Source organism: Acomys russatus, chromosome 26 (genome assembly GCF_903995435.1).
Source record: "Acomys russatus chromosome 26, mAcoRus1.1, whole genome shotgun sequence".
NCBI classification, from domain to species: Eukaryota; Metazoa; Chordata; class Mammalia; order Rodentia; family Muridae; genus Acomys; species Acomys russatus.
Window position 1 is genome coordinate 50,173,367 of NC_067162.1, and position 20,160 is coordinate 50,193,526.

Sequence of the window (20,160 nt, forward strand, 5' to 3'; positions counted from 1 at the left end):
AACACATGACTTCTAACCCCAGCACGGGGAGGCAGATCTGGATCCATGGAGCTCCCTGGCCACGCAGCCTAGCCTACCTGGCAGATTCTAAGCTGGTGAGAGACATTGTCTCAAAACGAACAAACAAAACAATATGGCTAGCATCTAAGAAGCACAGCTTGGATTGGCCTCTGGCCTCCACTTGCTTGTCCACACTTTCACATGCACACAAGTCCACCCCATCCCACAGGGTCTCAGGAAGACATAGCTTTAAAGGGCAAATGACATTGGACCCAGGGGAAGAGTCACAGCGTGTCGCCTATGTAGGAAGACAGAGGAGACAATGAAGGAAAACAAATGACTTCTGAATGTTTCATGTCATGGTCTGCCAGCTGATTCTTTAACCCTAACCTGACTGACAGGATCACCTCACCTAGGAGTGGCAAGTGACCAAGAGACAGGACTTATTTGCACTTCCATAGGGACAAGCTCAGTTCCTCTTTCCTTTGCTGTGCCATGCAGATGATTCTGGGAACAGCAGGGCCTGATCACATTAAACAGATGATTTCAACCACCAGTGATTCAGGGGATTGGACAATGACCTTGAATAAACACATGAAAAAAAAAAACCAACCAAAAACAAAGCCACCCTCCTGCTGTCACAGGGAAGCCAGTGTGCCCCTGCCTCAGCTCCAGAGCATCAGTGGTGGTGATGGTGGTAGTGGAGGTGGTGGTGGTAGTGGTGGTGGTGGTGGTGATGGTGATGGTGATGGTGGTGGTGGTGGTGGTGATGGTGGTGGTGGTGATGATGGTGGTGGTGATGGTGATGGTGGTGGTGATGGTGGTGGTGGTGATGATGGTGGTGATGGAGGTGGTGATGGTGGTGGTGGTGAGCTATCATAGTGCATCTATGGCCATTTGGCCTGACTAGGGCCATCCTGTCCATTAGGACCTGCGGGATAGTGTCAGGCTATTCTAGAATGCTCTGGAGAACAAGATGAAAGCAGCCAGAGAGCCCTGGGTGGTGTTTGTTCTCACAGCTGCGCTGCGCTGAGCGCTGTTATTTTAGACCCCTCTTCCACTTCTTTCTATCTATCTATCTATCTATCTATCTATCTATCTATCTATCCATCTATCAATCAATCATCTATTTGCCTACCCATCCATCCACCCATCCATCCATCCAACCATCCCTCCAATCGTTACACCTGGGCACATACATATTACAGACGGCCCCTGACTTAAGATGTTCCAACTTACAATTTCCCACTTTACTGTCGTGTCAAAGCAACACTCGGGAGAAAGCAAACTTGCATGCTTTGCCTGTGATCTTGTCCCTGGGTACTGTTCTGCGTCTGATGCTGCACTGTCCACCCACTTCACCCCCACAGGAGCGAGCACCCCTCACTACTGCACCTGGGGCTGCTGAGCTGCTGCAGTCTGCACCTTGCACAGTGAATGCATTTTCAGGTGAGGACAGTGTGGTGGGCAATCCTGACTGTCACCTTGATGGGGTTTGGAACAGCTATGGAAGAGCCTTTGGCGACGTAAGTGATGAGTTTCTAGGTTGGGTCTTTTGGTTTTTGTTTTGTTTTGTTTTTGTCTTTTGTTTTTGTTTTGTTTTGTTTGTTTGTTTCATTTTTCAAGACAGGGTTTCTCTGTGTAGTATTGACTGTCCTGGACTCGCTTTGTAGACCAGGCTGGCCTTGAACTCACAGTGATCCACCTGCCTCTGCCTCCCGAGTGCTGGGATTAAAGGGGTGCGCCACCACCGCCCAGCTCGGTTGGGTCAATAAGACATGAAGCCCTCCTCTAACTGGGCACAGCACAATGCGTGGGGTCTCAGACTGCATAAAAAGGAGAGGAGGGACGTGATCTGCACACCAGCATTCCTTCTCCTCCGCCCCTGACTGACCAGCCACCTCACGGTCCTGTCACTATGCCTTCCTGCCAGGATGGGCGATGCCTGCTTTTGGTGCATCCCCCTAAAGCCCTTCCTCCTTTTGCTGGCCAGGCATTTGTCCCAGCAATGAGCAAAGCACTTCAGACAAAAGGGTTTGGGGACATTTTCAGGAGAAGAGACTGCATAGCTACATGGATAGGTGCACCTGGAGGTGATGCAGGCCTGGGCAAGCCCTGACTCTCTCTGTGCCATAGTTTCTTCGTGTACAGAGTAAAGCTTCTGTGAGTTCATATAATTTACAAAGCTCTTTGAGCTGAGCCTTGCCACAGCTCTATCTGGAGCCATCACTGCTGGCTAGATGAGTGAGAGGATTCAAAGGCGGCGGTGGTGGCTGGAGTGTAACGCCAGCTCCCTCAGGCAGAGTTTATTCAATAAAGCAGGGGACCTGACCTTAAGAGGTGGCAAAGGAACTTCTCCACCCAAACCAAATAAAGGCATTTTAATTTTGAATGGAAAAACACTGTATATTTGTTTTGTTTTTCTCTCTTCAAATGTTGTACCTTGGGTATGGAAGGATGTGTGTGTGCATGGTTTTCTCAAGACAATCTATTTCAAATGTGCATCATATCCCGACTATCATAATGTCTGGAGTAAAGGCAAGAGGAAGACGGAAGTGAAGGGGGGGTCTGCAGGGAGAAACAAGGAAAGGGGCAGAGGGGAAAGAGAAAGAAGGAAGAGAGGAGGAAACCGAGAAGATGGGAGGAGGAAGGGGGAGGAAGGGAGGCAGAGGGAGGGAGGGTGCAGGAGGGGACATCTCAGCTCCCTGCAGAAATTCTGAATCCATTCAGCAGAGGCAGGTGGAGGCCACAACACACACAGTTATCATACAAACTGCTGTGTTTGCGTGTTTGTGTGGCGGGGGTGGGTGGGTGGGGCGGAGGGGGAGGGGGACAAGGGGGAGGGCCGAGGGTGGTCGCTGACTCAGAACTGGAACCAGACACACTGCTCTTCATCACACGGGGAGGCCACATGGGAAGCTGGTCCAGGTCCCCTCTCCAGGAAAACCGTTTTCTGGGAGTCTGGAGGGAGTTCCCATGGTTTGCCTGAGGCTGAGGGACCAGTAAGTCTTGAGCAAACAGAGAAATAAGAGAATTGAACTGCTGTGTCTTCCAGACCCCGAGGTTGTCACCCACTACTTCAGAGAAGAACCCAGTGTTCTCTCAGCGGAAGGGGGCTCCGGGAGAGGGCGAGGAAACAGCTGGAACTATCTCTAATTCACGGCTCTGTCTCAGCCCAGCGTACCCCAAAAAGGAGCCAGGTCTTTGTTACAACACACACACACCAGAGGTTGTCCTGTGGCTTCTATACACACACATACACTCGTGCACACACACACACACACACACATACATGCACACACACGCACACAGGCACATGACAGCCAAGCTTGAATTCAGATGGTGTTCACTTAGCGTGACCCTTTCCTTTGATGCTGATTTACTAAATACAAAACATTTAAACTATGTTGTTATTGGTGGAAACAGCACAATGAAAGTGTCTATTCAATGAATTATCATATCGTGAACATGCAATAAACTGTCATCTCAATATTTTTTTTATGGATATGGGTTTGGTGGAGAATGCCTATAATCCCAACACTGCGGAAGCTGAGGCAGGAGAAGCTCACGCTTGAGGCTGCGTGACAGAAAGATTCTGTCTTAAAAGGGAGGATGAGGACGAGGCTGAGAGGGAGAGGGCGTGAGGACATCTATGTTTAATTCTCTTTGTTTCCTGAGATACTGATTCTTTATATCTGATTCTCTGTCTTTGCGCTCCCGAACTTACCAGAGAAAAGAAAGCAACCAACTCCCAGCGAGCCTTACAATTCTAGACCACTTGGCAGTGGTGGAAAGTGCTGGAGGATTAATATTTACAATGACTATTTTGGGTACAAGAGGCACTTAGGATGGCATACATGTTTTTTTCCCCTGTGTTGGGTTTTCCTATGGGTTCAGTTTGCTTACACCAGCTGTTCACTGACTCCAATTTACATGCAGGTGCAAGATGCGGAGGGCAGGCTACCCAGTGGGATAATAAGCAACACCCCATCACAGTGATGCAAGGTTGTAAGTGGTGCTGAGACGACGGTGGCAGGTGTGGCACGCCAATCTTTTCACGTGATTTCTCTTTAAATAGCAGGAAACTGAGCTGTTAGATTGGCATTTATTGCCTGCTGAAAGGGGTGCAAAAGTGTGTGTGTGTGTGTGTGTGTGTGTGTGTGCGCGCGCGGGCGCGCGCGAGATTGCTTCCTCAGCCAGGATGGGCATGGCTGATGACAACTACACTCATGCTAGACTGAAAGGGCGCCTAGGTACATCTGGCCCAAGGCCACGGCCACTTCATCTGCAGGCGGGTCGAGTCTTGGTGCTCAGTAAGCTGAGGATCCACTTACGTTCACAGAGGAGAGCCTTGGGTGGCTGTGGGTTGGTAGACAGCGTGGAGGTGTGAGGCAGAGATGAGGCTTCCTAGCACGACTGGGGACAGGAAGTCTGCCTGAATCACTGGACAGAGACCTGAGGGAGCTTGCAAACCTCCTGCAAACAGGCTGCGGTGCTCAGAACCAGCACGGTTCCTGCTGTCAGCCAGTCTATGGGAGGCCATTGTTTTTGGCCAAGCTGATGTGTTATCCCCTAGCGGTCCAGGCCAGGCCAGAATGGAGTCAGTCACTAACACTAACGACGACCATCAAACTGTGCTTTGGAAAAGATAGCGTTGGGCTAGTTTCTCCCAAAGCTGGGGTGTCCGGTCAGCCAAACGAACACGGCGAGGGAGTTCTCTTTCAACCATGCAAGGGGAAAAGCTCTGCAAAGAGAAACCCCCTTCTGTTCTTTCTGCCTGGCAGGCCAGCTTGCTGGGCGCCCATTCTATTTCCAGGTTACGCTGAAAAGCTGCATCAGACGGCCAGACGAGGCTGCTGCTACCTTGTCTCTGATACTCCTCGCAGGATGTGGAGGCCAAGGTAAAGCAAGGATAACTCAAGTGAACGCCGGTTAAGGAGTTCAAATCCCACCAAGGCCCGCTCCTTCGAGGAGGGTTTCTATGGCTACACAGGGGTTGACTTGTAGCCTGGGGCGAGGGTCTCACGGACAGAACTCGGGACACCTGAAGCAGCAATGGTAAGGTACCTGACCTTCCCCACGCATGCACTTATGCATCTTTACAGACACCTCACAGTGAGTCTGATACACAGGAGCTCGGCGGGGCCCTAGGGACCTTGCAGAGAGCCACTGGAGGAGGAGGAGAGAATGCACATGCGCTGTGTGTGCGTGCGCGGGGGGGGGGGGGGTGGAAGCGCATGCGCAGCTACGGGGCGGTGCTTTCCCGGCTGCAGGGGCGTGACCTTCACTGTTAGGGGTGGGGCCTGGCCACCTAGTCCGACCCCGAGTTCCAGCCGCGCACCGCGACCCCTAAGCACATGGCGCGGCACGTGTTCCTCACCGGGCCTCCAGGTGACCCGGGGGCTGCGGGACTCGGCGGCGGGGGAGGTAGTGCGCCTGGACCTCGGTCCGGTCTCAGGCCTTGGCTGCTGCCCGGCGGGAGGGAAGGCCAAGAGGACGGCGGAGCGCAGGTCTCAGGTCCCCAAAAACAGGATGTCACTCTGCCTTAAGCCACAGGGGCCGAAGTGTACTCGGTAGACTTCCGAGTCATTCCTGCAGGCCGGGGCTTTGGGGAGGAGCAAAGGATCGCAGCAAGGGGCGCGCCAGCCTAGCACAGCGTGCCCTGCATTTGGAATCCGGGTGCCGTTGGGCCCCCAGCTTCCTGCTGTGAGGTTCACCTGAAACCGTAGTTCCTAAGAGGTTTGGTGGACACAGGACTTACGTGTGCGTGTCCCCCCACACCTCTCTTCGCCCCAGGAGAGCTAGGGAGTGAGGACTATCCTGTATTTGCACGCACCGCACCATACCACCGCTTCAGTCAGGTCTCCTTAGTTGGTAGTGCCCCGCCCCTTACGCTGCAGGCTCCGCCCCTTGCGCTGCAGGCCCCGCCCCTGTGGAGCTCAGGAGTCCACTCGGTTTTGTACACTGATGTGCTCTTTTGCTTATCGCTAACTATCCCGAACGGTTCCCAAGTCCCTCTCCACAGGATCAGACCTCGGCAAGGCAAGATAGCGAGATTTATGAAAGAAAGCACCTTTTGTCTCCTCTTCCGTCAGCACCCCTGCCTCTTAGCCCCTTCCCAAATACTGCCCAGCATCTGTAAGTCATCTCAGAGGGGACTTTCTGGTTACCTGAGCCCTCTTCAGCCTAAACCAGGCTTCCACTAGAGCTTAAAGAAGCCCAAGGGGGCCTGCCCCCACGCGCTTCCTGTTTACTGCTTTGCTCAGCTATTTGTAATATATAAGTCCTTGTGAGGACTTAGGAGTCCTTGTGAGCCTCTGGGATCAAGAGCTGTTGGGCTGTTGTGTGTCTTGTCTTTTTGAAAATGTGAATATACTGAGTTTAAAAAATAACATTTATTTATGTATGTGAGTGTATATGCAGGTGTGTCGGTCAGAGGACAGCTTTTGGGAGTTGGTTCTCTCTACCACACAGATCTCAGGCTTAGAGGCAAATAAATGCCTTTACCATTGAGCTGTCTTTCTGGTCCATAAATATACTTTACCCCCTTAAAATAAAAGCACCGCCTGCTTAGTAGAAGAGACAGCCCCAGGGAACCCCACCCTGTAGAACTTAAACTTGGGGCCTTTGCGCTGTGCTGTTCTAGACCAGGACTTCAGTGGGCACAGGCACATTTTGTTTTTCCTTCAAATCCATAGCAATTATATTACAATCCCCTGGTCCACGGTCACCGACCCACCTTTATCAGCCAGGCTTCCTGCCCAAAAGGCTTAGCAAAACGTCCCCACACAGTATTGTCTGCCTTGTCATACATGAGTGTGTGTGTGTGGGGGGGCATTTTAGAGTGTAAATCTAGGAGGAGGAGAAGCTGGGTTCCAGATGCATCCTGGGACTGTGTTAGAAAGAAACTTGGCGCTGCTCTGTCTGCTCTTGTCTCTCTACTGAGAATGAAGCCGCTCGCACCTGGGATGACCAGAATGGACACAACCCCGCAGCCTGCTCCCTTCCTTGCTCTCACAGCTGGTTGGGTTTGGGGAGCGAAGGCTTCCTGACCCATCTCCTTTTCTTTGGCTTTTCAGGTGTTGGCAAGACCACCTTGATCCAAAAAGCCAGCGAGGTCCTGCAGTCCTCCGGGGTGCCCGTGGATGGATTTTATACTCAGGAAGTCAGGCAGGGAGGGCGAAGGATCGGATTTGATGTCGTCACCCTGTCTGGGGCTCGGGGGCCTCTGTCCAGAGTTGGGTACTGATGTTTTGTTTCCTCTGGGGTTTTGTGTCTAGCCTGTCCCGTCCACATCTTCTCTCTGTGGGAGTGTATGTGGTGCAGAGGTCTGTGCAGGGCCACAGAGGGGCAGCTGGTGTCCTGCCATCTGCCTGTCATTCTCTGCCTCGGTCCCTCGAGTCAGGGAATCTCATGGAGCTGGAGCTGGCGTGGGGCTGCCCCAGAAGTGTCGTAGGCAGCCTTCTAGCGCCAAGCTATGTCCCCAGTTACCAGGTCTTGCTATACAGTCCCGGCTGGCCTAGAGCTCACAGAGATCCACCTGCCTTTGCCTCCCAGTGCTGGGATTAAAGGTGTGCGCCACCACGACCCAACACCCTTCTGCTTACCTTTTATTCTGAGAAAGTCTAAGTTGCCAACTCTTGCTTTAAACTCAACCCTAGCCAAAGCAGCCCTAAGCTGACGGTGGGCTAAGCTCTTGGTGCTGTGGTGTGTGGGCTCACCGGAGCGGCAGGGGTTACACTAAAAGGCTGAATTTGGCAGGAGTAGTGCTGACATTCAGTGAGGCCCTGGAGAGGAACCCCCATGGGTCCCACTTTTGTACGGGTGACGTGTGCAGGCAGCCGGTGGCTCAGCCGAGCAGGCAGCCCCAGACATCAGTGGGGACCAGATATCAGGGGGGACCTCTCCATCAAACAGTGCCTTTTCTTTTAGGTCACAGCCTCCACCTGGAAAGCCCGAGTGTCGAGTGGGGCAGTATGTGGTGGACCTGGCTTCTTTTGAGCAGTTGGCACTACCTGCCCTAAGAAACGTGAGTATGTGAGCCCTGTGCATTGTGGGACTCTGGCCACTTGAACACGGTGGCTTCTTTTCCTTGTTGTCAGGTGTGTCTCATGTTTAACAGCTCTTGTAGCCATTGAGCCTGGCTAAGGACAAGCACCCTAATTTGCTGTCACTCTGAGCTGTCATATGCACGGAGCATGAGTAAAGTATTGCATGTTTGGAAGGCTCCAATGCAGAGTTGTGTCCCTCTGCTCTGTGAGCAAAGAGCGTACTGTCATGTGCTATGCAGCTCTACCTGAGGAATTGCTGAGGATTGGCCCTGGCCTACTTTGGGTGGCGTCCATCTTTACAGGCCTGGGGAATCTGACGTCTCTGTTGACCTGTGCTGCTCCTGGGATCCTACTGGGCCCTCCTCTGCCTTCTGACTTCTCCTCAGGGCCTCTGGGAATTCCCCCAATTTCTGGGCTGGGCTGTAGAGGCTGCTCTGTTGCCAGCAGCTGGGAACAGACAGAGCATGCTCATCCTCTGCCCCCCCACCCCACCCCTGGGACGCATGCTTCCCTCTCATGTTCCCTCTCATGGCGGTGAGAAGTGTCTGATGGCGTTCTGAGTGAAGAGCCCAGCTTTAGGCATTGGGTCCATATGAGGAATCGATTTTTTGCTCAGGTAAACAGAGTCCCAGGAGGAGACGGAGTGCCTATGCCTGGTGTCTGTTGCAGGCTTAGGCAAGAGCTCTTGTGCGCTTGCTGACCAGGTCATCAACAGCTTGTCTCTTGTTAAAAAAAAAAAAAAAAAAAAAAAAGGAAAGAAGGAAAAGAAACAGAAACTGCACATAGTTTTACAGCCACCAGTGGTTCTGTAATGATCACGTGACCTCAGGCCATCGAGCTGGACTTGGGTGGAGTAATATCTGGGCTATATAGACATGGGTGCCTTCCTCCCTGGGAAGTCATGCCGTATCCTGCCGCCTCCAGCAGTGATGGATCCCTGAGGAGCGGTTGGAAAGTGAAGGCACACACACAGGCACTCACTCATAACTTTAAAAGTGCAAATCTCTTTTAAAATAACAAAGTTAATTATCTAGGTACCTAGATAGAGCAGTATGCAGGAAAGAATCAAAAAGGTCAGTGAAAGAGAAGGGGTGACCCCAAATCAGCACTGGACACATGATTTAAAGTAGAATGTGCAAAGTGTGTGCGAATTCGATGTGGGCTTTTACCAAATGGGTTTAGTAAACTGGCCAAATATCTCGAAGAAACTAATTAAGTGTCATGTGTGCTATACTCAAAAGAAATCCAAATGTAGTCCCTGTTACAGGGACTACACACCCTCGTTAGCCTCTGAGGCTCTGCGCGCACGTGGTAAACAGACACACAAGCAGGCAAAACACCCAGACACGTACAGTGGAAAGCACAGTAGGGGCCTGCTTGCTGTCCTGTGTTCAGGCCATGTCACAGCTGTTCCCTCAGAGAACTCTGGAAGGGATGGAGGTGAAGTCAGATCAGGTCTGGGTAAGCAGCTCAGCTGGCCCTGTGTTTTGATCCAAAATAGACTTTGGAGTGTTTGTGATCTGTTTCGGATTCTGTTTGCCATCTTCCAATTTCTACTGAGGTGAGAGAGAGCTTGTGTGTGTTCACACGCGTGCATGTGTGTGTGTGTGTATGTGTGTAAAACATACAGAGGAAGTGCCACTTGGGGTGTATGTGTGTGTGTAACATACAGAGGAAGTGCACTTGTGTGTGTGTGTGTGTGTGTGTGTGTGTGTGTGTGTGTGTGTAACATACAGAGGAAGTGCACTTGGTCTTTCAGGCCACAGAGCTATGGATGGATCCAGAACTCCCAGGTTCCAGGTGGCTCCTTTCCCAGAGGCTGCTGAGCCTCCCAGCATTGTTGGTCAACATGACACTCATTTCTTGCCTCAACGTTTTGGCTCACTACCTCATCATGCCTGTGTCACAGGGTTGGCCACGGAAACAGAAAGCCATCTGGCGCGAATACAGACATGTTTAAAAAGTCTTTGAAAGGCTGTCAGTGAAAACATTCCTGCAGAGACTCGGTAACGAAGGGAGCTCGATTCTTTTCCCCGGGTGGGCTCTTCAAGGCTCTCACAGCTCTGTGACATCTTCATGGTGTCCCTTTGCTGAGCCCTGAGGCACTCCGCATGGCCGTGGCCTTCTTGTCAGACTTTTCCATAACAGTTCTACTTTCTGTAAACTTACTTCATCATCTGAGGATTAAAATAATCTCTGAGGCCCCAGCTGGCCACAGATTGACCTGCCAATCGTTTCTCTGCCATAGCAGTAGAGATTAGCTCGAAGTTACCACTCGGAGAAGGGCTGAGCTCCTGACGCCTTGATGGTTTCTTCTTCCAGATCTGATCTTTGCTCTCTGTATCCAGGCACCTTGTCATTTAGAAAACAGGTCAACCTACTTCGCTATAGCGAAAAAAACCACTTATCTGCCTCTGGGCAATGAAGAAAATGGTGCCAGGCATTGAAGATCTCAAACTTTTATCAAAAGTTGAAATATCGATTCATTTTTTTTTCCACCAGGTGTGTGCAACTTTTAGAGAACATTTGGCAGCTGTGAGCACTTGACACGGCAGGAGTTAGAGCCCGCTACATCCTGACCACAGTTCTGTATGCAGAGTGACCCTGTGCTGTGGGGAGGCCTCCTTGCTCAGCAGGCTGTGCACTTACCCACTTCCTGCAGTGAGATGGGAAGGTGGTGGTGTCTCCCACACTCACAGGGTGTGTGTCCCTCTGAGAACCACAGTGCTGTCCTTCTTGGGCACGACAGTGGCCTCTTCATGGTGAGAGAGACTTCTCAGACACAGCTCATGCCTGCTGCTAGGAGGAGCTGTGCAGCTGTGTAACAGGGGCTTCAGAGTCAAGCGAGGTTGACCTCGGCTCTTATCGTAAAGGACATCTGTGCAGAAGCCCACGCCTATTGTTAACAGCAGTTGGGGGCAGGACTTAGCGGTGCTGGTCAAGTCCCAGTGTTGGTCACTGAGGAGCTGAATGGTGGTGTTCCTGAGGAGGTGGAGGAGGGGGTGGGCAACCATATTAGGAAGAAACCACCCACCATAGTCTGATCTTTTGCCTGGGAGCTTGGGGTGGGGGTTGTGGTGGGTAAGATGCCATGGAGTCCTACAGGCTGGTGTCCTGGCTGGCCTCAAGGGCTGGGACCCCTAAGCTGTCATCTGGTCTGAGCTGTGTCGGTCCTAGGGTAGCTGTCCTATTCTGGAAGACGCCTTGGGTACCATCCCCTTTCTGCTTGGTCCTGTAGATAGGTTTGAGCCAGCAGGACCGTCAGGGGCCAGGTAGGGTGTCCAGGCAGAGCCTCGGCCCTTTGCTTCTCTGCTCTGGGTGTTGGCTGTGTTATGTGTACTGGAATAGCTTCTGTGTGAGGAAGGGCCCAGTGACAGCCTGGACACACCTTTCCTGGCCAGCCCTGGTGTTGTGTGGAATGCACAGACTTGGTGCCTGGTGTGAGTGTGCGATGCCGATCAGAGCACCGCAGTTCAGAGGGCTAGGCACTGGCTGGACCCTTGGCTGCTGTTGTCCTTGTCTCTGAGCTTCCTGTCCTAGCATGTGTGGCTCTTGGGGACACTGGCTGCCCTTCTGCTTCCTTTGTCTGCTGCCACCGTTCTTTCCTGACATCTTCCTGATGCAGAGATAGGCTCAGAAGCCAGACTGCGTGTGATGCTAAAATCAGTTAACATCGCTACCAGGAGAAGTATTTGTTTGTCAGGCAAACAGTTCAGATAAGAGCAAGGCTGCGTTAATTACTTCACTCTTGGCTCAATATTTTAGTTAAATAAAAATCCAGGCATGTCTTTAATTCCAGCACTCGGGAGGCAAAGCCAGATAGATCTCTGTGTGTTGGAGGCTAGCCTGGGCTACATAGTGAGTTTCAGGACAAGCAAACAAATAAAAATGCTTCTTTGTGGTTTAAAAGTACTTAAGAAGATTAAAAACAAAAACAAAACAAACAAACAAACAAACAAAAAAAAAAACCAAGCCGGGCATAATGAACCATGCTTGCAATCTCAGCACTCTGGGAGGCAGAGGCAGGTGGATGTCTGTGAGTTTAAGGCCAGCCTGGTCTACAAAACTAGTCCAGGACAGCCAAGAGAACCTCTGTCTTAAAAAAACAAAATCAAAACCAAAACCAAAAAGATAAAAACAAAGGCACAACAGCCACAAAGTAGCCACCCTCTTTTTGGACTGTGGGATGGTATTTTGCATTGAGTCCATTTTATCTTTCTGGAAAGCAAATGTAGTGGCATGTGGCTGAAGTTGATGGCTGTCCACAGCTGCTGGGACCCCTGGGACTCAGGATGACATCTTTTTTCTTAGGTTTTTGTGGCTGAGAAGTCATAACCAGCTAGAATTCTGGTTAAAGCCTGTGCAGGACAGCTGTGACACACGAGGCCAGGGTACGGTGCAACGCTTGGAAGGGCCCCTGCCCACTGTTGCCTTCCGGGGTGATGGGGCCACCCAGATGCCAGGCACACAGTGACTGCCATGTGGCCAAGAGGTGCCCACAGCTCTCAGGTACACAGGGAGGTCCTAGGAATGAGAACAGCTTGGTGCTGTAGGCTGAGATCTGGGAGCTCAGAATCTGGGTTAGGTCCACAGGGCGAGCCTCCATTGACCTCTTTGTTGCTTCCTTCCGGAGTGGCTTGGATGCATATGTGAAAACAGCAGTTAGGGGCATAATGATGTTTCTTTTTTAAGCTCTTCTGAACACCCTGTTGTGTTGTTTAGTGAAACAAGCTGCGTGTGGCCTGTTCTCAGTGCCCTGACCTCCAGCCTTTCTCTCTCTGACAGCTCACTTCCATTTTTATTAAAAACTTATTTTTGCAATTCCTGGACAGAATGAGGGTGTTAGAAAGGTTTGGGTTTTACAGCAGACAACAGACTCTGCACATGCAGATCCGGCATCTGTTCACCTCTGTCAATGTTTTGGAGAGCTGCAGGGGGCTTTGCACCCACATGTATGTACGTCCAATGCAGGGCCGCGTGCAATTACCGCCCCTCCCATATGTGTTCACTGCACTCAGATAAACACACACATTGTACAGTGCCTCCTCCTGATGGCTTTCAAAGTTGCCAGGCGGTGTTCCAAACAGTCCTCTCCGGCTCTCACTCTTGGGTTCTGGGAAGGTGGCTGCCTGGCGTAATCCGCTGTCTCTGGGGTGGCAGCACACTGTCCATGCCCTGGTCAGCTGTGCTGGCTTTGTTCTAGAAAGACAGTGCCCTGTGAGATCGGTTGCTTTTCAGAATCACAGGCTGCTGGTGGCCTTTTCCCCGCCATTTGGCACTGTTATGAAGAAAAAGCGTGGAATGAGCCACATGGGACCCCGTATCCACTCTGGTCTGTGCCAGTCGCAGCTTCCCCTTCGGCTCTGAAGCCCCAGCAAGTCCCAGGGTGAATTCAGAGCTGGGGAACCTGGGTGCTTCTGCCCTGACAGGCACGAGAAATGAACTGAGGTCCCCCAGGTGGATGAACGTCAAGTGTGTCAGAACACAAGCTCGGCCACTGTGCAGATATCTCCAGCTGGTATTGCGTGCCCACGTTCCTGCTGGTGAAGGGCAGGTGATCTCTACTGACGGTGTGCTAGTGGGTAGTAGGAAGGATGCAGCCTCCTGCAGGCCTAGAAGACTGCACTCCTGCCTCCCTCCTTCACAGCCTGGCGATATGGACCTGGTGGGCTATCTCAGCAGGAGCCAGCGCCACTGCTCCTGCCCACCCTCCACCCTCACTCCTGCTCCTCACAGCTGGCACCTCTGCCCACCCTCCACCTTCACCCCTGCTCCTCACAGCTGGCACCTCTGCCCATCCTCTACTCGACCCCTGCCCCTCACAGCTGACACTTCTGCTCACCCTCCACCCCCACCCCTGCCCTTCACAGCTGGCACCTCTGCCCACCTCCACCCTCACCCCTGCCCCTCACAGCTGGCACCTCTGCCCACACTCCACCCCAACCCCTGCCCCTCACAGCTGGTACCTCTGCTCACCCTCCACCCTCACCCCTACTCCTCACAGCTGGCACCTTTGCTCACCCTCCACCCTCACCCCTGCTCCTCACAGCTGGCACCTCTGCTCACCCTCCACCCCCACCCCTGCCCCTCACAGCTGGCAACTCTGCTCACCCTCCACCCTCACCCCTGCTCCTCACAGCTGGCACCTCTGCTCACCCTCCACCCCCACCCCTGCCCCTCACAGCTGGCACCTCTGCTCACCCTCCACCCTTACCCCTGCCCCTCACAGCTAGCACCTCTGCTCACACTCCACCCCTACCCCTGCCTCTCACAGCTGGCACCTCTGCCCGCACTCCACCCCTACCCCTGCCTCTCACAGCTGGCACCTCTGCCCACCCTCCACCCCCACCTCTGCTTACTCTCCACCCCCACCCCTGCCCCTGACAGATGGCACCTCTCTTTACTTGTCCCTCTTCTGCTTAGCTCCCCTCAGCTACAGGGCAGGGACCCCTGGCTCTGCTGTCCTCTGTGGCTGCACGGCAAAGATTCCCCCTCTAAGTTTGCTCACAGTGCTGCCTCTCTTGTCTGGTGTGGTGTAAGAAACCCCAGTGGTGGCTCCACTTCTTCTGTACCCTTAGTGGCTGCATGACCCATCATGAGAGGACTGTGGGGACTGTGGAAGGCTGCAATCCCTAGAAGTTGGGGTGACTGCCACATCTTCAGGGTTGAAAGGGACCCAAGATTCACTTTCTCTTTTTTAAAACATTAATTTTGTTCATTCGTTCATTTACTCACTCATGCAGTGTGTGCTTATGAGGTGTGTGCACACACGTGCTGCTGCGCTGGGAGGCCAGGGGGACGTGTTGGGTGAGGTGTGTGCACACGAGTGCTTCTGTGCTGGGAGGCCAGGGGGACGTGTTGGGTGAGGTGTGTGCACACGCGTGCTTCTGTGCTGGGAGGCCAGGGGGACGTGTTGGGTGAGGTGTATGCACACGCGTGCTGCTGCGCTGGGAGGCCAGGGGGACGTGTTGGGTGAGGTGTGTGCACACGCGTGCTTCTGTGCTGGGAGGCCAGGGGGACGTGTTGGGTGAGGTGTGTGCACACGCGTGCTGCTGCGCTGGGAGGCCAGGGGGACGTGTTGGGTGAGGTGTATGCACACGCATGCTGCTGCGCTGGGAGGCCAGGGGGACGTGTTGGGTGAGGTGTGTGCACACGCATGCTTCTGTGCTGGGAGGCCAGGGGGACGTGTTGGGTGAGGTGTATGCACACTCGTGCTGCTGCGCTGGGAGGCCAGGGGGACGTGTTGGGTGAGGTGTGTGCACACGCATGCTTCTGCGCTGGGAGGCCAGGAGATGTGTTGGGTGTGCCTTCCCCTGCTGCTCCCTGCATTAGTTTTTTCGACGCAGACGCAGGGCCTGTTGTACCTAGAGCTCATGTTTTTCTACCAGGGATGGCAGCTGGCAGCTTCCGGGATCATCCTGTCTGTGTTTCCCTTGGAGACGGGGCGCAGCCATGCAAGGTCATACTGGGCTTGTTACGTAGGACTGGGAACTGAACTTGGGTGCTCACGGTTGCTGGTAGCACCTTCTCCCATGCCCCAGCGCGCGCACGCACACACACACACACACACACACACACACTCACAGTTTAATTTCAGCACACATGGTATATATACATATATGCTTATGTCACCTGCCAGTATATAATTTGTATACAAATACAGGTGTGATTATATCCATATATAAAACCATAAGAATGCACCAAAACAGCAGTCGTCTCTGAATAACCTCCTTTTTGTCTCTATAGTTCATTTAAACGATCTTTATTTGGCAATTTCATGCGTGCACATAATACCTTCTGATCATGTTTTTGCCCTCCGTGACCAGGTCTCCCCCTCCCCCACAGTGTCAGTGTCAGTCTTTGAGGCAATGCAGTGCTCGCTCAGCCTGTGAGCCCATCACTCTTGTCATCTCCTCTCAACCAGACCCTCTTCCATCCAACTCCATGGCTTTCGCTGACTTTTAGCCTGGGCTGGAAAACACAGCCATCTGCCTGCAGCTGTCGTCTCCTTCCCAGGAGAGTTAGGGCTACAACCCAGAACTGAAAAGAGGAGCCATGTTAGTGAGGCCCCCCGGCATGGCTGTCCTGGTTCCTTTACACCCACGGCACCTTTATCTTTCTCTTGTCCACAGCCTTTATTTCCTGGGTGTGTAAGTAGGAAGCCTGGTCACCACTGGGCCATTCTAGAAGAAAACACATTTTGAGAGCAGCTCAGAGGCAGGGAGATACAGCCCCAGGGGGACTTGTGTGTCTGAGGCATGTGCAGGCTGTGATCTGTAAGGCACAGCCCAGATGCCTGACACTGACGACTGACACCGGCCAGTAGTTATCAGGGTGGAGCCCTGGGCCGAGGTCACATGGCTTTGCTGTCCCAGCAGCTGTGTGTGTCTGCATCCACAGGCTGGTCCCAGCTGTGGCCCCGGGTACAGAGTGTGCATCGTCGATGAGATTGGGAAAATGGAGCTGTTCAGCCAGCCTTTCATCCAGGCAGTCCGCCAGACGCTGTCCGCGCCAGGCACGGTTGTCCTTGGCACCATCCCAGTTCCCAAAGGGAAGCCGCTGGCCCTGGTGGAGGAGATCAGGAACCGGCGTGACGTGAAGGTGTTCAATGTGAGTGAGCCAGCCCTTGGGGCGGGGGGTAGGGGGAGCGTTTGGGGTGTTGACTGGGAAGGTCTGTCCAGAGAGGGGCCTGGAGATGAGAGCTGTGTAGGTCTTGGTACTTAGGGCCAGAGTTCCAGCCCCAATCCCAGTTGAAAGACGTGCGCCTATGGCAAAAATAGTTACCTGAGTCTAGGCCTTAAATTCAGAGTTGTCTCAATAATAAAATTAACATAAACCTGTAAAAATGGCCAGAAGGTTTGAATAGACATTTCTCCAAAGAGCATGTGGCAGCCACCAGTGGGCACAGAGAAGTGTGCCCCACTGAGCACGGCCACCCCGAGGCACCACACCGTCCCCACTAGGGGTCCTTCTATGCTGTAGTTAGAGGACAGAGTTGGGAAGGGCGGGCACAGACATGGCCCTGGGGCACCCTGAGCCCCCCTGTCCTGTTGATAGGACCCTGAGCTGAGAAAGGCACTGTGGTTTCTCCAGGAGTTGCGCGCTAGTCACTGTGCCAGCGAGTCCACACTCCTAGGCAGTCACACAGGAGACTTGGAGACACAGGAGGACACAGATTTTGGGTGACCGTGCACAGCAGAGCGTCACCATTCACAACCCTTTCCAGATGGGATGGACCCAGCAGATAAATGGATGTGCAAGGTGTGGCCTGGCCATCTAGCGTGGTGTTACTTAGTGACACAAAGGAATAAAGCCCAGACACACTCGGAGCCCAGAGAAATGCCTTATTCTGCGGAGTGAAGGAAGCCAGTCACAGGAGGTCACGCACTCCGTAATTCCATCTATACTCTGTCCAGGAGACACAAGCATGTTGAGACAGGATAGAGCGGTGATTGCTAGCGATGGCAGGCAGGAAGGAGGTGGCTGTCAGTGGGGCCCTTGTCCGTAATGAAATGTTCATTTCTAATCCATACGGGGTGAACTTTTTTGGCAATTGAGTTGCATTTTAGCGAGGGAGCTCACACACACATGCACACAGAAGTCAAAGCCATGGTGCCCTTTCTCCTATAGGGCTCACTGACATGCCCTGTTGTAACAAGAATTTTGGGATTTTGGTTTCTTTCAAAAACACAGCAGTATTATAAGAATGTTTTCGTCTTAATCCCAGGTGTGGGGCTATGGGGCTGCTTCGCAGCAGCTGACTATGATTTGCCTCGTGCTCTGGCAGGGGTGTGATTTTGCCAGCTGTGGGCAGTTTCTGTGAAGGTGTGATGTTCGGTATTCTGGGAACTTTGCAGAGCCCCACAGGTGGTGTGGGCTGCTGTTGGTTGCGGTTTGTTAAGTAGTTGTGCACAAAGAAATGAGAAGAAGAAATTAGATATCCTGACGGTACAGATCAAGCTTGTCACCCCTGATCGGTCGGAAGTAGCCTAAGGATGAAGGCTCCCCGGCCCACCCAGCCCGTACCTCCTCTCAGGAATCTCCCCCACAGGTCCTTTAACACTTACTGGCCTTTCTGCCGCTTTCCATCACGGTCTGTGAACTCATAACATCAGGGTCCTTGACTGCAGCCCACAGGTGGTCAGGAGGCTGTGAGGCCCTGTGTGCCGTCCTTCTGTCTTCTCTGGCTCCCCTCCTCCCTCAGAAGACTGGAAAGGAAGCTGAGGTCAGAGGCTCCTGGCAGATTCTCCAGGGTCGTGAAAAGACGTGTTGACGTCACTGTCCTGGGAGTGATTCGGGGTTGCAGGCCCTGTTTTCCCCGGTCAGGCTGCAGGTGCTGAGTCCCACCCTGCGTGTCCACCGGGTGCCTCCAGTGCTGCGTTCGTGGGGCTTGGTGCTCCGGAACAACAGCTTCTGCCTCCTTGTCGCTGCTGTCTAGGAAATGGCGGCTTGAAGGACTGGACAGGAAGGCAGCACCCCTCAGCTTGCTCTCCCGCCTCTTCCCGCAGGTCACCAAGGAGAACAGAAACGGCCTCTTGCCCGATATTGTGACCTGTGTGCAGAGCAGCCAGGCCTGAAGCGGCAGCTGTGTGCGTCCAGGTTTGCTGCTTTGGCGTCAACAGGCCTTGTACCCTCCTCCATTGAGGCAGCTGGGCAGCTGCTTTCCCTCAGATCTGCCCAGTGCCCGGTAAACAGTCCACTGGGTCTTCATGTGCTCCAGGTTTCTGTCAGTCTCCCTCTGAGTTGTCCACGTGATTTGAGTAAATTCTAAAATGAGTCTGGAATTTGCTCCCCTCAGAGCTCTAATGTGTTTGGGGCTGAGGAGAGAGGCTCCATCTCCTCAGCCTTGAACGCTGCAGGTAGTGAACAGCTCTCCAGGTGCAGCTGGGAGCAGTAACAACCGATTCTCTTCAGTTATTTCCAAAGAAAAGAAATTTAGTTCCCCCCTTCCTCTCTTGTTCATTCCTTTGTTTATTGCCTAATAAAAATGGAAATAAATCTGTTGGTTCAGACTCAGGAGTCCCTGTGTGGGAGGGGTGGTTTCCAGGGCGCTGGTGTTAGCTGGTGCTCCACAGGCCAGGCATGAGCAAAGCCTCCTGTTTGTGTTGACTTAGCCTGAGCAGTTTCCAACCACTCAGAGAAGGCTTTGGAAGCTGATGTGAACTGCAGTCACCGCCTGCTCCCACAGAGCCTCCTCTGTGAGGGGCGAGGCCACAGGCTCCTCCCACACCTGGCTCTGCAGCTCTAGGGAAGAAGGGTCAAATAGGGTGCTGCAGGGTCCATGAGGCTGGAGGCTGCCCTCCCTGCGGCTGGTGGCACTGGAACTTTTAGATTATTTGGACTTTTTTTTTTTTAAGCAACAGCTTTAATGCCCCCAAGGGACCAATGGATATATATGGGCCTATGGCTATATATGGACCCATGGCTATATATGGACTCGTGGATATATACGGGCCTATGGGTATATATGGACCCATGGATATATATGGGCCTGTGGATATATATATGGACCCATAGATATATACGAGCCCATGGATATTTATGGGCCTATTTATATATACGGGCCTGTGTTAATGAGGGATCTGAGCTGGGCACTAGGACCCAGTGGATGGTGCAAGAACCACTTACTCTACCTGAAGGCTGGAGCCCATGGCTGGGACAGGATCTCATGCTGGTCTGTCTTCAGGGGTCCTGTTTAAGGCTTCGCCCGTTGTTGTCTAAAGCAGACAGGATCTCAGCCTGTGGGTTCCGACCTCTTCGGGGATCCAACGGCCCTTTCACGTGGTCCCCTAAGAACACTGGTATTTATATTACGACTCATAACAATAGCAAGACTGCAGCAATGAAGTAGCAATGGAAGTAGTTTTATGTTTGGTGGGCATCACCGCAGCATGAGGAACTGTGCTAAAGGGTAGCAGCAGCGGTAGGAAGGCCGAGAGCCACCGACTTAGAGGGACTTCTGAGGGCAGGAGTGCCTGCTAGACAAGGCACTGGGTCTCAGGAAGATCCCCCCACCATCTACGCCCTGGGGAGGCCGTCCAGGGAGGCCACGTATGGCGCTCATGGCCTTAGGTGGGCTGGCTGTGATGCCAGCAGCAGGTACCAGGGC

At 52.9% G+C, this 20,160-nt stretch overlaps 1 protein-coding gene across 1 annotated transcript; it reads left to right on the top strand.

Moving 5' to 3' along the window:
- The first annotated feature begins 4,207 nt into the window (after nt 1-4,207).
- Ntpcr (nucleoside-triphosphatase, cancer-related) lies at nt 4,208-18,677 on the top strand. The gene is made up of 6 exons (XM_051168875.1): nt 4,208-4,313; nt 4,817-4,901; nt 7,021-7,242; nt 7,933-8,029; nt 16,452-16,661; nt 18,560-18,677. The coding sequence occupies exons 1-6, from the start codon at nt 4,208-4,210 to the stop codon at nt 18,626-18,628; spliced, it is 789 nt and encodes a 262-aa protein (XP_051024832.1). The 3' UTR covers nt 18,629-18,677.
- Nucleotides 18,678-20,160: the final 1,483 nt, after the last annotated feature.